This window comes from Pseudonaja textilis, chromosome 4 (assembly GCF_049901715.1).
Source record: "Pseudonaja textilis isolate UNSWEBS1 chromosome 4, rPseTex1.2, whole genome shotgun sequence".
Classification (NCBI taxonomy): domain Eukaryota; kingdom Metazoa; phylum Chordata; class Lepidosauria; order Squamata; family Elapidae; genus Pseudonaja; species Pseudonaja textilis.
Window position 1 is genome coordinate 1,914,995 of NC_141993.1, and position 21,152 is coordinate 1,936,146.

Below are 21,152 nucleotides of genomic sequence, written 5' to 3' on the forward strand. Positions count from 1 at the left end.
CCCTGTAGTCATTGTGTGTTTTTCACATTCTGTGGCACACTTGTGAAAGATGTGCGTGCCTGGGCAGTCATTCACAATGGCTGCAAGGGTGACTAGGTAATGGTCTTTCATTTAATGTCAGTCTTTTTCCCCCCCCAGAGTTCCTGTGAAGGTGTTAGAGCGTAATTCAAAGAACATTTAGCTAATGAAGAATAAACAAAATTAAATTATTTCTTGTTATGTATTGTCTTTAACTATAGCTCTGGCTATTTTAAAAAGATGGAGCTTCCAAGGCTCTGTTTGGCCTCCGCGGGCCTCCCCTGGCCCATTGCACACCGAAATGGGAGTTTCTAGTGGGGGGGACCTGGCCCCCAGAAGCTCCATTACAACCTGGAACAGGCGAACAACTGCTGTGGTGCTGCAAGATTCGTAGCTTCAGGCCTTGTTCGCAAACACTAGGGGGGCACTTATCATGTTACGTTTGAGCGCTCGCTGAGGGAACGCTCATAACTGGGAATTGTCTGTAGTTTCACAATAAGGAAACTCTTTATTTCATGCTTGGATCCCTCTTGTGAAATCCCAGCAAAAGACTGGTATGTGTCCCACTTTCACCTTCTCCAAGGTACACATTTCCCCTTAACCACTTTTCCTTTCAGAGTTCTTCGAACACGACTGGAGAATCTTCCTAGGAACTTTCTCCACTACTGGAATCAGTGCAGAAGAGGTACGATAATTGGTGTCTGTTGTTTTAGGATTTTCATCATCTGATGTAACTCATTAATGCCTGTCACCCTTTCCAATGTCTCTTGCAAGCCTGGTGCCTTGAGGTCTGACTGTTGATTTAACTTCAGAAAGGCATATAGGATTTTAATCTGCAGTGGTCCGTTACTGAATAGCACATTTGAGATAATATTTGTAGTAACACATCTAAGCCTACTGGTTGGAAAGCTGGACATCTTATTCCCTCAGTGTCCTTTACGTCTGCACACCTTCCAGAAGATGTTTAATCTGACATCCTTCAAATGGTGAGATGGATAGGGTTCCATCACTTGTACTGCATTCTGGTAATGAAAAGGTAAGCGGGCGTGGGTGGGAGGAAATTCTGTAGGTTGCAGTCTAGCCATTTAGTTTAAAGACACATAGCTAAAAGATTCAGTCCTTCTTATGGAAGGTAGACCAATCTCACGAGATAACTAAAATCAAAATATATTTTGAAAAAAAAAAAAGTTATTATCAATTTTTAAATCTTACAAAGCAAAAATTCAAGTAGTACGGAACTCATAGTTCAAATAATAAAGACAGACCGAATAGCATACATACAAAGTCATCTTAATATATATACCAGGCGAAATTATTACTTAGTAATAAACCTATTACTTCAGAACTAGAATTCCCTATAAACAGATATTCCCTGTAGCTTGATTATATATGTGCATCCCCAAGAATAGTGCCACCTCATACTGCACTGGTGAGGCCACACTTGGAATACTGCATTCAATTCTAATCACTACGATACAGAAAAAAAAAGTGCTGAGATCCACAGAGGTGTCAAACTCAAATTTCATTGAGGCCCGCATCAGGGTTGTGTTTGACCTAGTTTGGGGGGGGGGGTCTTAGCGGGGGGGGAGTAGCTAGCTCCATATCAATCATGTCCGGGGCACGCCCCTCTTGAGCTCTTGTTCATGTTGCTTTTTAGTATGTACTACTTGTAGGCAGATTATATCAAATTTTAATTTCTCTAATTTATGGAAAGTTTTCATTCTTTTATCAGCTGAATTAAGTCCATTTATGTTAATTGTAATCAGTTTTTTCTCTTCCATGTTTATACTTTATAAGTAGGTTTAGCAGCTCTTGTAGATCTTGGTTCAAGTTGTTCCTTAATTTCCACCTTTCTGACTACTGCACCTTCTTCTTTTTCAGTCGCTATTTGGCAATCCTCTTGGAATTCAATTAGTGACATTTCTTTTTCTGTCTCCTCTCTCCCTCCAAAGTATTCAGTATAAAACAATTCAGCTTTCTCAATTAAGTCAATTCTGTGTCTCTGTTCTTGCCATGTAAACATTAAACCTTCTGGTATCAACCATCTATAATTCACCTCTTTTTAAAGTAGAATTTTAGTCAGAAATTGGTATTCTCTTCTCATCTCACTCTTCTGAGTACTTGTTTCAGGACCACAATCTCCTTATCTTTATATTTCAATGTTTTCTCTCTTGCCACCTGCAATATTTGTGTTTTAATGGCTTTCTTTGTAAATCTGATGTGAACTTCTCTTGGTAAGCTATTTCTCATTGCATATCTTGTGAAGACTCGAAAAACCTTGTCTATTCCATCCATCATCTTCTCTTTGGTTATTTCCAGAGCTTCAGCCAAGATTTCTATCATTATCTCAGCTAAGTTTTGTCCCTTTTCTTCCTCTATGTTTTGAAATCTGAGATAAATTTCTGATCTATCTATCTCCCATCTCAGCATCCCACTTTAATCTTGTTCAACTACTGTTAATCTGCCATCAATATCTCCAATCTTCTTATCTCTTTATTTTCTTCTTCATTTATTTTTGATTTTTTCATCATACTTCATCATCATTTGTTGAATATTCTCCACCTTTTCATCAGTTTTTTTTCTATTCTCCTTTCAATATTCTTTGTTCTTGCTTGTATGCTTTGAATTCCTTACATTATCATCTGCAATGTCACCTTTTCCTGTTGTTTTTCTTGTTGTAACATCGTCTGTATTGAGCGTTGTCCTCCAGATGGTGAAGAGGAAGGAGTACGAATTGAAGAACCAGCCGCTGTTAGTTTCCTGCTATTTCGGAGAATTCAAAATGTTCAGGTTCTTCTAGACCTTAATCCACTCGTGAAATAACCAATTGTAAATCCAAGTAAATATAGTGGAAAAAAAGAAGCAAGATAGAAAAAAAAAGATTTCTTCAGGTTCTTGTATACCTTAATCCAATCAATTAGTTAAATAGCAGTAAAAGCTCAAAAAAAGGAAGGAAAAAAGCCATAAACAAAGAAAGGAAAAAATCATTAAATCTTGTAGAAGGCAGAAAAATAAAAAGTAAAAAACTAAAAAGAAAAAGGAATTTCTTCAGGTTCTTCAACACCTTAATCCAATTAAAAAGTCTTAGGTATGAAAAAGTATACAAAAAAAAAGGAAGCCACCAAAAAAAAAAAAACCCAATATGGAAGGTAAATAAAAAAATGCAGGAGAGGGAGAGAGAGAAAAAAGAAAAAACCTACTCCCTTAAAAAAAAAAGGAAAACATTAATACTAAGACTTTTCCTTTAAAATAAAATGCAAAAGTAAAAATAAGGCTCCAAAAGCAAAAAGAAAGACAAAAGCAGGTTTCGAAAGTCCAGAGATCCAAATAACTATTATAAATAATAAGCTGATAAGGAGGGGGTGTGAGGAATAGCCCAACTTAAAAAAAGAGAAAGAGAACACACTGCACCTATTTAGTTATCCAAGGCTTTCGTTAATTTTTATAGCTCTCTTCTCTAGTATCTTACCATCTTTTATCTGTATACTTCAACACCAGACTCCAGCTACTGATAGAAACCCAGAAGAGCGCCTGCAATAACCCTCTCCCGTGCTCTTCCCTCTATCTTATCAGACAGGCTCAGAGTCCTTGAAAAGAAGTCTCAGTTCTTTCTCAGCTTTGTCTGGTCGAGAGAGAAAAAAAGAGAAACAATATTTCTAAGCCTCTAGTTGGCAGTGTTAACAAAGTTTCCTCTGTTTTCACTTTCCCCCTCCTTTTCCAAACAAATTATTATAAAAAAGTTAATTAAAAAGGAAAAAGGCTTTAGGGGGGAAAAAAGGCTAAAAGGGGATCTCTAGCCTAAAATATTGTAAAGACAAAAAGGAGAAGAGACAAAAAAGAAAAATAAGATAGAAAAAAAGACCAGTCCAGTTCAAAGTAAAAAATCGTATACAAAGAGTCCAGCAAAAAAAAGAAAAAAATAATTTGACTTCCCGTTTAAAAATCACCACTTAATTACTTCTGTCTGAGATTTTACAGATTCTTTCTTTTCCTTAGGGTGTCCTTTTAAATCTTAAGGTAAAGAAAAAATTCTCACCAAACCAGCACACTTTCTCTTTCTATCCTCTTCCATTTCAGAGCTGTCCCAACTTCAACAGCTTTAATGGCTGCCTCTTGGCCGCTGGCAAAAAGAGCTTCTCCTGGATCTACCAGGGACTTTGTGGTATCCCTGGAATCGACAGGATGCGCTCTTTACATTCACCATCTCTTCGGGACGATTTAGATCCATTTGGACCATCCAAGAGCAAAGATATCGGCAGCGATCTCAGACCTCCAAGATTGCATGCCGTATCGTTGCAATGTCAGCTCCGCCCTCCCCAAAGTCCTCTTTTCTGATGAGAGCAACTTTTGCATCTCATTTGGAAACCAAAGACCCAGAGTCTGGAGGAAGAATGGAGAGGCACACAGTTGCAAGATGCTTGAAGTCCAGTGTGAAGTTTCCACAGTCTGTGTTGATTTGGGGAGCCATGTCATCTGCTGGTGTTGGTCCACTATGCTTTATTATGTCCAGGGTCAACCAGGAGATTTTAGAGTACTTCATGCTTCCTTCCGCAGACGAGCTTTATGGGGATGCTGACTTCATTTCCCAGCAGGACTTGGCACCTGCCCACACTGCCAAAAGCACCAAAACCTGGTTCAATGACCGTGGGATTACTGTGCTTGATTGGCCAGCAAACTCGCCTGACCTGAACCCCATAGAGAATCTATGGGGCATTGCTAAGAGAAAGATGAGAGACATGAAACCGAACAAGGCAGAAGAGCTGAAGGCCACTATTGAAGCATCCTGGTCTTCCATAACACCCAGCAGTGCCACAGGCTGATAGCTTCCATGCCACGCCACATTGAGGCAGTAATTGCTGCAAAAGGGGCCCAAACCAAGTACTGAGTACATATGTATGCTTATACTTTTCAGAGGTCCGATATTGTTCGATGTACAATCCTTGTTTTATTGATTGCATGTAATATTCTAATTTTCTGAGATTGTGGATTTGGGATTTTCATGAGCTGTAAACCATAATCATCACAATTATGACAAATCATGGCTTGAACTATCTTGCTTTGCATGTAATGAGTCTATCTCCTATATTAGTTTCACCCTTTAAGTTACATGAAATGAACTTTTTGCATAATATTCTAATTGTTCGAGTTTCACTGTATACCAACTGTAGCTGGTATTTGAAGACTCTTGTGTTGCGAAATATTTCTTATCTGTGATTCTTGGCAGTCTTGCAGTTTTGGCGAGGCTTGTGTTTATCAAAGTTAGTTTGCAGCAACCTTTTAACCAGGGATTTCTAAGCATCATTAAAAGGTTTCTGTTCCCTTTGGTTCATGTTTGTTTTACTGGAAAAGGGTCTGGGTGAGAACATACTGTTGTCCCCTGAGGGTATAGTTTCCTGTTTCCAGTACTGTGCATACACAATCCTGGTCACTGTTATTATATGTAAAATATATACACATCTGTCTTGGCATAGTCTCCCCTTAATATTCCTAATAGAAACAATTCCGGTCTGAATTCATTTCTCCTGCCCCTCCTCTTTATTTCCTCTATCCATTTATGAATTCTACCCGTGGTTTTTAGCTTCCATGCCACCTTTTGTGCACCCCTAGTATTGCACATTCTCCCCAACTGTGCAGCTCAACTTGCACCCAAGCTGAGCACTCTTCTTGACCTGCACTCCTGGGAAAATGATGTAGGAAATCCCCGAGGCAGGCATGGTTGATTGGAAGAAACATGTGGCTGTTCTTAATTTACTCTCTCCACAAATCTGCTCACCTCTTCAGCATGGTAAGCTTTAGAGAAAGACTTGAACTCTTCCAGGCTGCTCCAAATCACATTCAGAAATATTCATCAGGTTGGGACAATCTCTCAAATAACATTTAAGGAAACCAGGCAGACTACCATTTCATGTTGGGTTAATATTTATTTAATATTTTACACAAAGAAACATGCTTCAAACATTTCCATTTGTTAACTGTAAATAATCCTCTGTAAAATAAAACAGACAACAACTTTTTGTTTAGAATTATGTCAGCAGAAATATAAATATATAGTAATTAAAAATGGTATTGTGATAGTTACATGCTACCAATATTAAGATATTTGCAAAATTAAATTGTTCAATTCTGTAACTTTACTGCCAATCCTAAAATAAAAATATCCCTTAAAACAGGGTTGACTATACCTCTTTTTTAATATATTACTAAATAAAATAAATAGGAATTTTGATATATATATATAGCAATGTCTTTGCACCCCTACTAGGAGGTTGACAACCCCGAAGTGCTTGTTCACTTTGTAATAAAGGGGTGTTTTATTAGCCGCGCCATCTACATGTATTTTGGGAAATGACAAACCTTCCCATGGCAGCCAGTCTGAGTGGTCTCAAAACTCCCCAAGTGACCTCAGCCATTAAGGCTGCCTACAGCTGCTTCGAGCCTATAGAAATGGATGGGATTCTAGAAGCTTGAGCAGAAAGCTGCTTAACACACTAAGCCATTTTAGTGCAATTGAAGCAGTGATGTAACTCTGTTGAAAAATGGCGCTTTGTAGCACAAGTACTAATTTATTTAGTGTGATAATAAATAAAATGGAAGCGTCCTCCTCAAACTGTTTGTAGAAGACTCGGTTTTATATTTCAATTTGCAATATAGGATTTATATGTTTTTACAAAGGGAATATACATATCTACAATCGTATTATTAAAGCACTTCAGTTGATGTTTTTGGCTGATCTTGGGATGAAGAAAACTAAATACAATTGTTCTGGAGAGACTAATGTGTAAGAGAAAGAAAGTATGCTGAATTTGAATTTCCTATTGAGGATAAACTATAAAAAAACACAGCAGAAACAAGGTTTATTTTAGTGTATCGTTATGCAATTCACAATCAAAATGACTATAAAAGCAGAAATAAAATCCAGTAATGGAAAACCAATCAATTCAGTGAAGTTTACTCCCAATCAAGTGTGCACAGTATAAGTTTGACCGAATTTCTACTTTATTAAAAAAAAAAAAAAAGATGCAGCCAGAAATTACATAGATTATCAGTTCTAGAAAGGCACGTTCAGGAATATTTGCAGAATAAATCCAAATAGAATATGGCAGAACATCTATTCCATCTTCCTTTGTTCCAACCATTCAGTTTGGAACCTGTCAAGCACTAGAACAAGTGTGGGCAGGCCTAGCCTTCCAGATGTTTCTGGACTACAATTCTTTCTGGGGTTTATGTCCTTGGGAGAGGAGGAGCTCCATGAATGCTGACAACTTGGCCTTTCCTATAAAGAGCAAACAAAAGCTGCAGGATGTTTAAGCAGTCCACACCCTCTGCTCCTGGCAATCTCTTTCCTTTGCTTCATCTGTCCAGCAGAAACCCTGTTCTGTTTTCTTCTGTTATTTTCCTGTAGCTGAATAAAAACAGAAACAAACACAGCTCATCGTCCTGTCTCCTCTCCTCCATACACGTTCAGAGGGAGCAGGAAGTTTGCAGCATAACTCCAGCATTTCACCACGTTCCACGTGCACTCCTACTGTCTTGACTATTCCTTTCAAAACTTCTCTTTCCCAAGGATTGTTTTAAAAAGGTCCTCCTCCAGATGAAATGAAGAGGTTGCCCATAGCTTCTAAAGGGATAGTAGTTTCACATAGTTTCCTGGGAAAGTCCCAAACTGTTGGGTTCTCCTTGATGTGCCTATTGTGGAATAAAAAGCAGAAAATCCAATCACAGTGCGGTCCCTAGGGGAGTTATTTTAAACTGGTGATGCTTTAGCTTGCTTGTCATCAATGATCTTGATTAACTGAACTGACATCTAATGATTTCATCGGTTTGTTTTGCACCAAATAAAATGATAAAAATATAGAAATTAAAAATATGTACTTGCTATGTTACACAGGTAGTTCTCAACTTGCAACTAATCCCTTAGCGACCAAAGTTACAGCCTTTGGACCCGTTTCCACCACATCAGCTCCCTCCTCCTCACCTTTTGAAGATCTCCAGAGTTCACATTAGGGAAGGAAGGCAGGCTGCTCCATTCCTGGGCAGTGGGACACAATTCCAAAAGTGACTGCCATTTACAATGCAGCCACCCAGAAAATGGCCGCTTCCAGGATTCTACCACATGAACTTAGGAATGGATCAATTTGCCCTCCTTCCCCGAGTTCTGAAGAACTTCAAGAACTGTGCATTGGTGACATGGTGTAAGGACCAGCTTCTCTGCTCTTCAAAAATAAGTATAGAATGTTGAAAACTTTGTATTTCAAAAGGAATCTTTTTATTGAAGGGAGGTAAAAGCACTTCAAAATTCAAAGCAGGATCTGAGGTCCCTTAGGGCATGTTACTAGGATAAAGGGAATAAGAGACTGCTCCCAACAGCCCAATGTGGATCCCACCAATCCGCAGGTGTGAAGATGTTATTATACCAGCGACTCTGAGAAAGCAGATAAGGAAAGTTTCCCAGGGCTATCTTCCGGTGTTGCAATCCACATGTCCCCTTGTCCCCTTGCATCTCCCCAAGAGGTGAGAATTTTCCAGGCTTCTGGGGCACCCGACAATGGTTATAAACATGTAAAAGTTTATACAAAAGACAATATAAGAAACGATATTTAAGAAACATAGAGAGGAAAAGAATTAAATGTATCAAATCCATCAAAGAATGGCAGATACACGGAACTGACACATGGGGTGAGGAGGATGAGGGTATGGGGCCGGTGGGATGGGAAGCAGTCGTTGCCTGTGAAGACCCCGAGGGTTGGAAGAGTCCGTGCTGTAGACCTGAGGGCTCACTTAACCAGCCCCATGTTCATTTCATAACCACATCAGGAAGAGCAGGGATGGGGTGTGTGTGGGCGGGGGGTCGTGAGGCGAAAGGCAGTCACATGGGCCCTTTGCTTAACAGCTGTCAATTATGGGCAGGCTCCTTTATCGCAGTCAGTTGAGGACTACCTGTGTGCTTATTTCTTGAAAATCTATACTTCTATTAAGGGGAAGTGAATAATATAGATCAAGGTTGCCAAAACTTAGATCATTGTGGTTGGGGTCACCATCTTGACTTTCTTAAGCTCCCCTATGTGGACACCCCTACACTTCAAATAGTTAAGATTGAAGAAAATTTCCCTGATAATGTTTTCAATAATTTCACTAATGACTTAATCAGATCCATTCTGAAGTAGGGTCATACTTCCCCCTTCAGATATCTCTCTGTAAATCCCCTTTTTACCCTCTGTCACAATGATGCAGTTTCCCAAGACAGCGATAATATCGCGGTTAAATGTCATGTGTATTGATTGGAATGCACAGCCAAATGCTGGCAAATTTTGCTTACCAACAAACCAGCCATCATCACACTTTTCCATAACATCTATGACATCTCCATCTCTTAACTCCAGTTCATCATCATTCTGTGGGATGTAGCTATAAAGTGCTCGATAGGTAAACCTGAAGAAGGTTCATGATAGAGAGGTGGGGAAGATGGCAACCGTCAGTCTTTCCAACCATGCTGCTTCAAGTACAGAGGTAGTAAGGCACAAAACACACTAAAAACTATTCTAAATGGCCTTTCATTTTTACATGTATATACAGTGACTATGTAAAACTCATCCTGTGGTCTGCCAGCGTGACCCCAAAGCAAGATTGTGGTTTTTCTAAGTTATCTAAGATTCTCAACAAGGAAGGGAAGATCTTTTAAAGTCATCACCAGCAGCGGTGAGTGGCTACATCAACAATTGCAGGACGTTTACCTGGGAAAAAATGATACTAAAACTTTCCTAGAACTGGGGTATTATGATAAGGGACAACTAACTACATTGCTCAAACTGCAATCTAAAATTAACATAACCCCAAATTCCTTGACCAGGAACTTTATTCTTTAAAAAAGGAAAATAATCCACCAAATCTGCAGTCCAGGCAAACTTACATTTCTCGTGTGGCATGACTCCGGTCCAGGCCAGTTTCTAATGGCAGGACTTGTGGTTGCTGAGAAATGATGAAAGATGATTTATTGTCACTAAACGGCCCCTTATGACAAAAGACAGGCTGAGAAAGAGTGCTGCAGTAATGAACAGATTTTTCAGCAATGTTTAAGATCTCATTGCAAACCACTTCCTGGATAACCGTGATAGGACATAATAGCCGTCCCGGGTGAGAACAGAATGAAGACAACAGGAAATGTGAGCAAGTCAAGACGACATGGGAAAGTCCAGAGGAAGCATTTAGCATGTCCAGCCAGACAAAAGAATGGTAGATCCAGAAATATAATCCGAGTAGGAATGTGGAGAAGAAATCCAGGTTGTAAGCATAGAAAAACAGGCAAGATACAGAAGAATTGAGTATTTAGTTTTAAATTTCATAACACAGCAGCAAAAGAGATTGCAATTAGGCAGGAAGCATCTCACATTTAAAAAAAAATCCAAATCTGGGTATGAAATTTTGCCTCCGACATGCAATTTAAGTTTCCTAACAATGCAATATATCTTAGGCTGCACTTTTTCTTTATTCACAGCCAACTTTGAGAGAGACTCTGCATTCACTGAGCCACCAAATGATAGAAATTCAAACCCCAGTTGTGGCTTCTACAAATGTGGGGCTTACAAGGACAACTAATTGGATTTCTCCATTTCTAATTGTACTGTCATCTGTGTTTTAGCCTTTATGTTGTAAAAACAGTCTAAAGACCTGGACACATGGAAACCCTTGTGCACAGCTGACAAACACACACTCACAACCTTGCTCAGCTCAGTAGTGCTGGCCATTGTAGAGGGCTCAGAGAAGAACTGTGTGCAAATGAGGCTGCAGACAGGACTCTGGGGTGACCTTACCACATAGTTCTTTTCCGATTCTGTGAGTTCGGGTCCTGGCCTCAGTGAAGGCTGTTTAATTGTTAAAGTACATGAGAAGGGAAAATTTTAGCACCGGCACCATTAACAGATTCAAATCTTACAAACAGCACAACATTAGATTTCCAACTTTAGATAGGTAATTGAAATAACAGGGCTGGATGCAGAGACAGGGAAGATGACACAAGAGGCACATTAACACAACGTTTGAGGTCCCTTAGCAGGGATGTCTCCTATTCCCTATGACCCCAGTTGGTACTATGGACCATTTTAATGATTGATGGATTGATTTAGCATGTAATTTTACATGTTAATCCCTGTAATTTTATCAAGACTCCCAAATTTAGAGCATCTTGCAACCTACACTCCTTATCACCAAAAGTAGTGGGGCCTTCAGTGTGAGTACAGGTATAATAAAGTAAAGTGCTACTTCCACATAGTCAAGTTTATGGAATCTAGGTTAATGTTTGTGAATTAAAAGCTAAATAAATTTAAACATCTCTCCTTTGAAAATACACAGGCAAGATGTAAATTGTAATGCTATTTGCTGAGGGGCCTGCGTTCAGTCCTCCTGAGTCACTGGAATTCCAAGGCATTAATTCTCACAAATAAGAAAACTAATAAGAAAAGAGGGAGAGCAAGCAGTTACAACACAGAAAAAGAATCAGCACCAAGCATTAGTGTCAGTTGTATAAAAGGAGTGGAATTGGCACCACAAAACTGGGATACATGTGCCCACTTCTCTCCCCCTCCCCCATGCCCAGGATGGTGAATAAAAGACAGATGGCAACAAAAAGAAAGGAAAACACAGCTCAATGAAAACAACACGAGGCTTCTTGATAACTCCCTGATGTTGCAAACCATTTTTGCTTTCATCCTGCCATTTTCTTCTTCAACCTTCTCAGGGCTCTCTGTCTCAACATCTCACTTTGTCCAGCCGTCCTCTTTTTCCTCTTGGTGCATCCACTCTTCCTTCGTGTATTTTCTTTGCAATTCAGTTTTTCCTTGTTAACTCTCACAGCAGTTGCTGGCATTTGTATTCAAACCTACCCCCAATGGTGTTGCAAGGGGTTCCTGTCCTGGGGAGGTGGATTAAAACATGGCCAAGAGCCTTTCTAACCCTTGGATTCTGTTCCTTTTGAAATTCTGCAAGATACCACGTTAGCTACTAGCAACATTCCTGTGTCTCCATCCATTTTCCCATCTTTAATACCAATTCTACTAATGTTAACAAATTCACCTTGTTGCTGTAAGCCTATCTGAACATGACTCACCCTACCCCGCCCCCAGGGCTCTGCCTGCCTGCCTGCCTGCCTGCCTGTCCCCTTTGTCCCCTTGGCAAAGCTAAAGAAACAAGGCTATTCTGGCACGTTTTTGAGCCTGTTGCCAATTTCCTTTTTCTATGTGTTTTTGGGGAGATGTTTAATTGAATGGTATGTTTTATGCAACTTTTCATATACTACTTGGAGAGGGGTAATATGGACAATATAAATGTATGTTAAAATTTTCTCGCGGACCACCAGTGGTCCCCGGCCCGCCGGTTGGCAACCACTGCTTTAGAAGGTCACACACACACACACACACACACACACACACACAGAGAGAGAGAGAGAGAGAGACCTATACTCATTCTCTGAATTGTAATTATTCTATTTTCATCTCTTGGTTATCCTTCAATCTCTTAGAAATATTAAAACTATTATCTTTTTTGGAGTAGAATGAAAACTGGCTGTAATTTAAGAGCTTCATCATCCAGATGTGGCTCCATCTAATTCAAAATTTTCTAATTGGGCTTTGTTCCTGGAAGTCATTGGGCCAATCTTGGAACTGGTTTACGGAAAAAAACAATCATAATTGGAGTATTAATTTAAAAAAATTCAGACACCATCGTTTTTGAAACCATATTTGCACCACATCTATAAATATGGTTCCAAAGATGATGCTTTCTGAATTTTTTTTAATCTCAGCTTTATAAAAAAATAAAACAATGGCTTTGTAAAAAACAACAACAATGAAGGTGTTCCAATATTTAAATAGTTCTGGGACAAAATGAACAGTTGTTTTGGTGCTTAGATAAGGATAGATTTGGTTAATGTTATTTAACGTCTGGCTTTGTTTTATTAAGAGGGTGTTTATCTACTTCTCTAATTGAAAATCCACCAGCATAACCCACAGGAGTTCTGCTTTTCTGCAAACACAGTCCAGAATTACAAGCACATTTGTTCTCCTGGGACTTAATTAGCTTAAGCACTCCTGCAAACCTTCCTCTCACCCAAGGTTAATCCAACCATTAATGAAACATCCCTTGACAAACCCAGCCAGAGGCACCGCCAGGTTAGAGGAGCAGTTTTACTCTTTAACAGTCAGCAAGGTGGTGGCTTTTCTCTCTTCCTGCATGACCTAAAATGCTCGAGTTAAGGAACTTTCCTGTTTTCTTGTTTCCCTACTGAAACCATATTTTAATCACAGTCTGTGCCTGGAATCGGCCAACACAGGAGAATCTATGCATTCCATGTAGACAACCAGAGACAGCTTTGGATGAAATCACTCACGTCAATTCTACTAAGGGATAGTTTTAACCTATGTAGATTCTTTGTTGTTCCAGAAGACATGGATGACAAAAGGCATTGATGGGAATCCTGCCCTAGGAAATAGACCAACAAAGCTTACTGGATGCTCTGCAAAGAACAGCAACACAAACAGGTTACCTGTGGAGAAGCCACGCTGCAATTTGGCGGTCGGTAAACATAGTCTGATGTGTCGTCTTTCAGCACTGGTTGCTTAAGTATGTCCACATAAGAGCCAGGGAAGATGCCTTGGCGACGGGTGCCAAGGATTTTCCCTTCATACCAGTTCTCATCTACTTGTCGAATCAGTGTGATTCTTTCTCCCTGTAGATAAAAAAAGAAACATGCTACTTACATATAAAGGCTGTATTTAGCGGATGCTCTGGGTTTGCCTGAAATGCCTACCTCAGTCAAAATGGATTTGATATCTCCTTTCTATTAAATGCTTTTAATGATCTGGCTTGCATTTACAGTGCCTAAGAAAATGGCTTAACTTTTTGATCCAAAATTAAAATATTCAGAGACTGCAGTATAATGCATAGTTCACAAATATACAAATTTTTTAAAAATGAGAAAGAAGTGATAGACATACATATATTTCCCATATTGGCAAAATAATTCAGACTAGTTATTACATTTATAATAAATACAAATAATTGGCATTTAGTTTCTTGCCTATATCATCAATGATTGCATTTGTTGTCATTTAGATGCAAAACTAACACTATAGAAGTGAAAACAAATTCACTTGTTGCATTGGACAAAGGTCATATTATGTGACAATTAACCTCAAACCTTCCATTTTTAGAAAACTCTGTGCAAAATATCTTTTTTTAACTTTTTACATTTCCAATCTGCTGCTTAGAACATCCATTTGCTATGCTTTACAATTGGATTGATGTCAGTAGATTGCATGAGAAAGAAATGTTTCAACATGATTTACAATAACTGCTATCTCTACCTTCCTGAAGGACATTTCCACAGCAGTATCTCCACTGAAACTGAATTTAGCAATTGCATTTCCATATTCCAAGATTTGCAGTGGTGATGTTTTTTTAGTTTGGATTTTTTCTGTTGGGTTAAGTAACTATAAAACAAAAGCAAAAGGTGTATGTAAAAATCTTAAAGAAGATAGATGGCTTTGATCTCGTGTCAGTCAGACCAGTCCTGACACCTTGGGTAACTTAATAAAAAAAAAACCAGTACCTCTATGTAAGATAGTGGGAAGATGCCCACTCGGCCATGATGTTCGCCTTCATACCAGTTCTGATCAACCTGCTTGTAAATGTAAACAATATCACCTTTCTGTAATGGGAGTTCCCTGTAAATAACATATTAATTCATGTGTTAATTATTTTAATAAAATCTCATTAACATCACATTTCAAATACAAATATTGTGTTAATTATTTTAATAAAATCTCATTAACATCACATTTCAAATGCAAACATTAACAACCGGGGAACATAACTGGAGAAGCAAACATAAATATCTGCCCGCAAATTCTAAAGAACTGATTGCACTTGCAGGATTTAAAGACTGGCGGATCTTGGGATGGTGAATGGATGGATACTTGGTCAGAAGAGAAGTGGAAGAAGTTCGTTAAAGTAATGGATTTGAAACTGGAGGAATTAGAAATGGAACTGAAATTTCATCAGGAGAAGGTTTTAGGAGAAAGAAGGAGGTGGAGATAGAGATGGAGACGGCAAATGGAACAAACATCTCGATGATGGCATTACATGATGGAAAGGATAGAAGCTGTATCAAGATGGCAGGCGATGATAAGGTATGAAAGGGGACAGAAAAGCTGCTGTGGCATTCAGGGGAAGAGTAATGCTGGATCAACAATGGTCACAATGGAGAGTTGCATGCATTCCCTTGGTCAGAATAGCTGGCAATGTAAACACTGTTGGACTGCATTGAAGGTGCAAAAGGGCAGCCAAAGAGTATATACTTAAATAATTATCAGAAGAAAGGAAATTGTTAAAACATAATGATATTATAGACATAGGGGGAAAATAACCAATACTCACTTTAATGTCTGGGCTTTAAAGTCAAACTTCACTCTGGCAGCTCTCATCTAGTAGTTGAAAATAGCACAATTTTTTTAAAAAATTGCCAAATCTTCAGAACATCATTTGAAAGGATACACACAACGTTACAAGCACACTTTCAAGAGTTTCCTTTCTTAAATGTGTGATGAATCTAGTCCCAATTCTTGAGCAACTAAGAGTGGTTAAACCTTCATACAGACCTAGTGCGTCTACTACTAAAATAAGAGTGCTAGACTTTTCAAGGGAGCACAACTTCAGTCTTTTCAGCAGGTTTGTAAATTTGCAAAGTCAGCAGAATCAAAATGAATACCACAGTTGAAGAATGTGTAGCCTTTATGAAAAGTAAAGAAAAAAACAGAAGTAGGTATTAACCAAGTAAATTAAATGTGTTTGAGTGAATGGTTAGACTCTCCTTAAATGGAGAGGCAGTGATAAATTGAACTCTGATGATCCTACTCCAGAAGGCAACAGTCTGAATTGCAAATGTGATCCATAGAATGCAATGGCCTTCTAAAATGTATAGTGGGTAGCTTGGTAGACCCAGAGAAGCCAAGCAACATACAATACTGTATCTTTATGAGTGCAATGGAAGCATCCTGATAAATTTTACAGAACTCAGGAATGATCATTTGTTCCTGATCACCCGGAATTAGTGGCAGAAAGAAATAAAGACAGGGATTTCACATAATAGCTTTCCCCACCAGAAAGATAAATACGTTTTGATGTAAAACATGGCTTCTTGTCACCCTTACTTTCAGTGACGTTTCAAGTTAATCTGTTCTCTTAACATATGACTCCCTGCAGAGCAAGTTCTTTCTTTTGCCTCTTTAAAACAAGATCATTTATTTTGCCTGACCTAAAGATTCTTAACAATAAAAGCTACAGAAAGAATAATGTTACGGAGTGCACGATGCATAACCAAACTGCATGATCAGGAGCCACAAGACAATTAGACGTCTAAGCAGATGGCGCAGATAAAGAGAGAAGGAAGCATTCTACACAGTGCAAAAGATGAAGCAAATGTTTGCTGGTTGGCAATAAAAGTAACTGCTGTTTTAAAAGAGGCATGCATCACAGTTGTGCGCAAGTATTCCTTACTTAGCAGACATGCATTAAAATATGCAGTTTTCTGTAGGATTATGTTGAACAAGGTCAAAGCAGATTCTAAGTGAAAACAAAAACAACACTTGGGGACAGCTAACGTTGGCCAAAAAGCAAAATGCTATGAAAAGCAACTATGAATTGGGTCAAGCAGCAGAGTGAGGCAACCACAACAGACCTCTGACCCAGATTTCCTTTTGATTGTATCGTCTCTAATTAGAAGGTCCCCAAAGCGCTCATTAGTGATAAACTGATGGTGCGTAGGAATGACCCCTGTGTGCCTTCTGGCTGCAATATCAGCCTCTTCTTGCTCACGTTTAAGTCGTCTCTGGTCCTCTAAAAGTTTCTGCCATAAAATTGCATAAAATGGGAAATAAATCATTCCAATTTACAACAATTTAATATCGGCAAAAAATTAAAAAACAAAATAAAAGAGTATACAATGTCTCCACTACAGCCCCAAAGTAAGCTCAGAGAAACCATTATTACATACAATATATTAAACCAGATTGAAATAATCAAAAGGAGAATAGTTGGGATGTTTGTAGAAGATGGGTCAGGTTCACTAGCCATTTCCATTATCCTCCTCTTTCTTAATGACAGTCACACTGAAGATTCACTGCTTATGTAGCCAAAATAGCACTACCCACAACAGAAAGCTTATAGACATATCATTTTTAAAATCAAAGCTCTCAAAATATAGTCCACTAAGGAAGTTCAAGAGGACAATAAACTGGCAAGGAGAAAGCTGGGTGCCAGCCTCCATGGCAAGGACTTCATCTCCATTGCCAAACTGCCAGTCTTCCTTTCAGTTTCTCAACTGCAAAGAAATCAAGTTAGAACAAAATCCCTATGAAGAAGAACTGCAGCCTTCAAACATCTGGATGTTTGTTCATAAAAAGAAAGTCCCACTTTGGCAGACCGCTATTGAGATTACTGATATGTCAATGCAACGTTTTCCCAAACAGTGCTGTGTAGTAATCGTGGTCTATGTTAACTGCATAATTCAAAGTTAATTGTTGTTTTTGTACTGGAAACACATTTAAAAACTTCAGAGCAAGAAATGAGTGCAGACTTACCAAGATACAAAATGAAACATATAGTTATCAGAAACCAAGCTACCTTCCCAGAGGGATTCTGTAGAATCCCACAGAGTTTCTTTGACTCAAGATGATGCTGAAGGCTGATGCTTTGTTTTATAAGTAGCACATAATCTTCTTATGCCACTTTAAAAAAAACTTATATTTTAAGGCTCACGGTATGAATTGCTGGATATCAAGGGGCACAAATGCTACTCATTGGCACCACCACAGGATAATCAAATCAAAGACCGAATTCCGAGATTGTCATCTTGGAGTTTTTTAGCATCACATATTTGAGAGGGGAAACAAAAATTTTTTAAAGGCGTTCTAAAATTAAATCCTGAAAACAGAATCAATTTAATATGCTTAAAAATTTCCTTCTCAAGTTCAGGAGACATCGAAGAAGCTTTCATAATTCTCCTTTTGTAATAACTATTTTTGTGCCTGTTTTCCAAAAAGGTTAGATTGAGCTCAAATTTGCTTTAAGTCAATCAATCTATCAATCACATAATGATAATATGATTTCCTTGTCACCTTTTAACAAGCTAGTGAAAGATTTTCACAGAGAAGTAAGGATTAAGGCACGTATACCAATTTCTGCAGGTAAAAGTATGAACAAATGCAATTTTACTTTACAGATTCCAGGCTTCAGATAACTATAATTCTGTGATCAATGCATCTTAACCATTTTTGTTCTGCTCCATCCCCTAACTGTCCTTCCTCTCAGCAATGAGTGATGGGAAAATCTTCCTGTTCTTTATTGCTTGAAACTCTGGAGGGAAGAGGGAAATCCCCATTAAAGTTGTTCCTCTGAATATCAGTGGGTTCTTATGCAAGAGAAGGGATTCTGGCTGGATTCTGCAATGCTCTTGGCAGATACACAACCACTACTTAATGGTGTTCCAGGTTTTCTTATGTTTCTAAAGCAGACATAGGCAACCCCTCTGAACTATGCCGACATAAAAATGATGAAACATGCATTTTCATATGTAAGTAATGGATTTCATTTTGTGACATCAGCTTATTTTGTCACTTCTCCCTCCTTACCCCTATTGCAGATAACTATGGTTAGAGCTGAACTATGGTCACCACGGGTGCTTCAAGAGGCCATTCACCATGCAATTCTAACTTTCCTATACAAAGCAACAGAAAAAGATGTGGGCTTGTGTGATTGGTGAGCGTGACAACCAAACTGGGAAGGATACCAATGACAACCACTCCAAAACTTTGCTGGACTGATTTAAGTCTTACTTTGAGGCCGATCCCTGTAGGCTTACTTCCAAGTGAACAATATTGCACTCAATTTTGTCTCGGTTACCGATGATAGCCAAACCTTGTGATGAAAATGAGCTGTTTCCTCTAGTACTCTGTTCTTTAGCACTCGTGCTTAATCTGAAACTCTTTCAGGTGCAACTGTTGATTTATTTACAAATATATCCCAATCTTACATTGTCAGGGCAATTAATAAATGTCAACTTGGAAGTTTTGCTTATGATCAAATATCGTTCCACTTTTCATCTACTATATTGATTTTGTGAAAATATTATCTCTAACAGGAAGATTACCTCTTTATCGCTGCTGCGCTTTTGGAATATTTCTTCAGGACTCTCTATATAATCGAGTGTTGCAAAATGTCTTGGTGATTCTGAATCTACTTTAAAACAACATTCATCATTAAAAGAAATCATTAAAATAAATGTACAAATAATAGGCAAACAAACAATTAATTGAAAGAACAAAGTTTAAGCCCATAAAAACTCATCAAAGAAAACTATTTTTGTTCAGCAATTATCATTTAATATTGCTGAAGAAGGGTGCTTAATTGCATGCAATAATACTGACACATACACACTCACCCACACATCTACAGGTAGATGTGTGGGTGAGTGTATGTAGATGAGTGTATATAGATGTATGGATGTGTGCATCTACAGGTAGATGTGTGGATGAACATAAAACAGATACTTCACAAGAATGGAAAAAACTGTTCTTAGACGTTGGGTTTATTAATTTTGTTCCTTAGGGATGCAAATTACAAGGATTTTAAGCTGGTTTCCATAAATAAATCACCTTCTAAATGATGGCATTTTGGACAAACTGCTTTGATGTTGGTTAGAAGGATAGCAGAAATGATTTCTCAGTAGCTGAGCCAAGTCCTGAAATGTAAGCAGGACAGGACATACAAGGAAAAGAACGAACACAGTAGAGGGGATTAAAAAAAAAAAACAGGAAAGGAAAAAGAGGTAGAAATGGTAAAGTACATCAAAATACCACACCCAGAGGACGTCCTCAGTTTCTTTGGAAGGGTGGGGGGCAGTTCTTGCTCATGTTGGAGTTGGATTAAGAAGCAAAAGGAAAATTACCAAATACATTTGCAGTGTCCAAATCAAAAAGAGGGCAGTTTGGCTAAGTTTCAAGATTCAGAAAGTGGCTCATCTTATGATGATATCCCAACAGAAGAGACATTTGAGAGCTGAGATTTTCTTTCGCACTTGCCAATGTCTTCCTGCTTGACTGAGGGCTAGTTTGGATCCCACAACTGGACAACGATGAATCTCTTGGGCAAAATTGAGGAAACTGCGCTGTTAGACCTTTTTTCTAGCTGAAAAGGCTCACAAAACATTTATAGGAAGCTGGTATTGGACAATTTCCTTTGGCAGACTCTTTTCCTAACCATGTCTCTTGTTGCGCCCAGCGGTGGGATTCAGCTGGTTCCCAATGGTAGATAACTTTTTGTGCAGTTTACGAACTGACTGAATTGCCCAGCCCCTCGCCCCTCCCCTCCCAGCCCCTCGCCCCTCCCCTCCCAGCCTGGCCTGAGAAGACAAGGCCAATGGCAGGGGAGAGAGACCTACTCTGGCCCACCATGCTCCGCCAAAGGGCTGCCTCAGAGTGGGAACACAGTGAGGCTCGGCTGCCTTTTGGGCCCAGCTTTTGGCTTCTGCAGGCCTCTGGGCATCCCAAGAGAAAATGCCTGGTTTGGGCACACAGGACTCCACGATGGAGCCCTTCCCGGGGAGCAAAGCCTTGGATGACCTGACCTGTCCCAAAGACCTCGAGGGGTTCCAGAATTTCCACGCTGGCCCGAGCACCCTGCCCTTCAGATCCTGAAGGGACTGGCGTGGACTGACACCCAGTTCGGGACGGATCAGGTCTTCCGAGGCTTTGCTCCCCAGGAAGGGGTCCATCGTGGAGTACCGTGTGCCCAGACTAGGCGCTTCCCTCTCGGGCCTCCCACCTTGCAGGAGGCGGTGGGAAGAGGAAGTGTGTGGCTGGGAAGGCTGCCTGCAGTTCTTGCAGACAAAACCAGGATGTCTGTGAACCCACAAGTGAGTCACAGGCCCTGCAGGGGTGGGGAGAGATTCTGGGGGTAAGGATTAGGAGGGACATGATAATTGTCTTCCAGTATTTAAGGGGCTGTCACAGAGAAGAGGGGATTGTCTTATTCTCCGAAGCACCACAGATAATGGGTGGAAACTTATTAAAGGGAGATCTATCCTAGAA

At 39.3% G+C, this 21,152-nt stretch overlaps 1 protein-coding gene across 28 annotated transcripts in view; it reads right to left on the minus strand.

Moving 5' to 3' along the window:
- Positions 1 to 5,919: 5,919 nt before the first annotated feature.
- SORBS1 (sorbin and SH3 domain containing 1) overlaps positions 5,920 to 21,152 on the minus strand; it is a 100,965-nt gene continuing 85,732 nt past the window's right edge. For 10 of the 28 annotated variants that reach the window (XM_087932108.1, XM_087932101.1, XM_087932099.1 and 7 more), the window contains 10 exons: positions 19,214 to 19,302; positions 16,745 to 16,912; positions 15,445 to 15,491; positions 14,618 to 14,732; positions 14,373 to 14,498; positions 13,553 to 13,735; positions 10,827 to 10,877; positions 9,926 to 10,113; positions 9,335 to 9,447; positions 5,920 to 7,704 (listed from right to left, as the gene is read on the minus strand). In XM_087932108.1, the coding sequence (XP_087788234.1) occupies positions 7,637 to 7,704; positions 9,335 to 9,447; positions 9,926 to 10,113; positions 10,827 to 10,877; positions 13,553 to 13,735; positions 14,373 to 14,498; positions 14,618 to 14,732; positions 15,445 to 15,491; positions 16,745 to 16,912; positions 19,214 to 19,302 (1,148 nt within the window). In that variant the 3' untranslated portion in view covers positions 5,920 to 7,636. The remainder of the gene's footprint in view (positions 7,705 to 9,334; positions 9,448 to 9,925; positions 10,114 to 10,826; positions 10,878 to 13,552; positions 13,736 to 14,372; positions 14,499 to 14,617; positions 14,733 to 15,444; positions 15,492 to 16,744; positions 16,913 to 19,213; positions 19,303 to 21,152) is intronic. The other 18 variants (XM_087932102.1, XM_087932100.1, XM_087932096.1 and 15 more) reach the window with 9 other exon arrangements.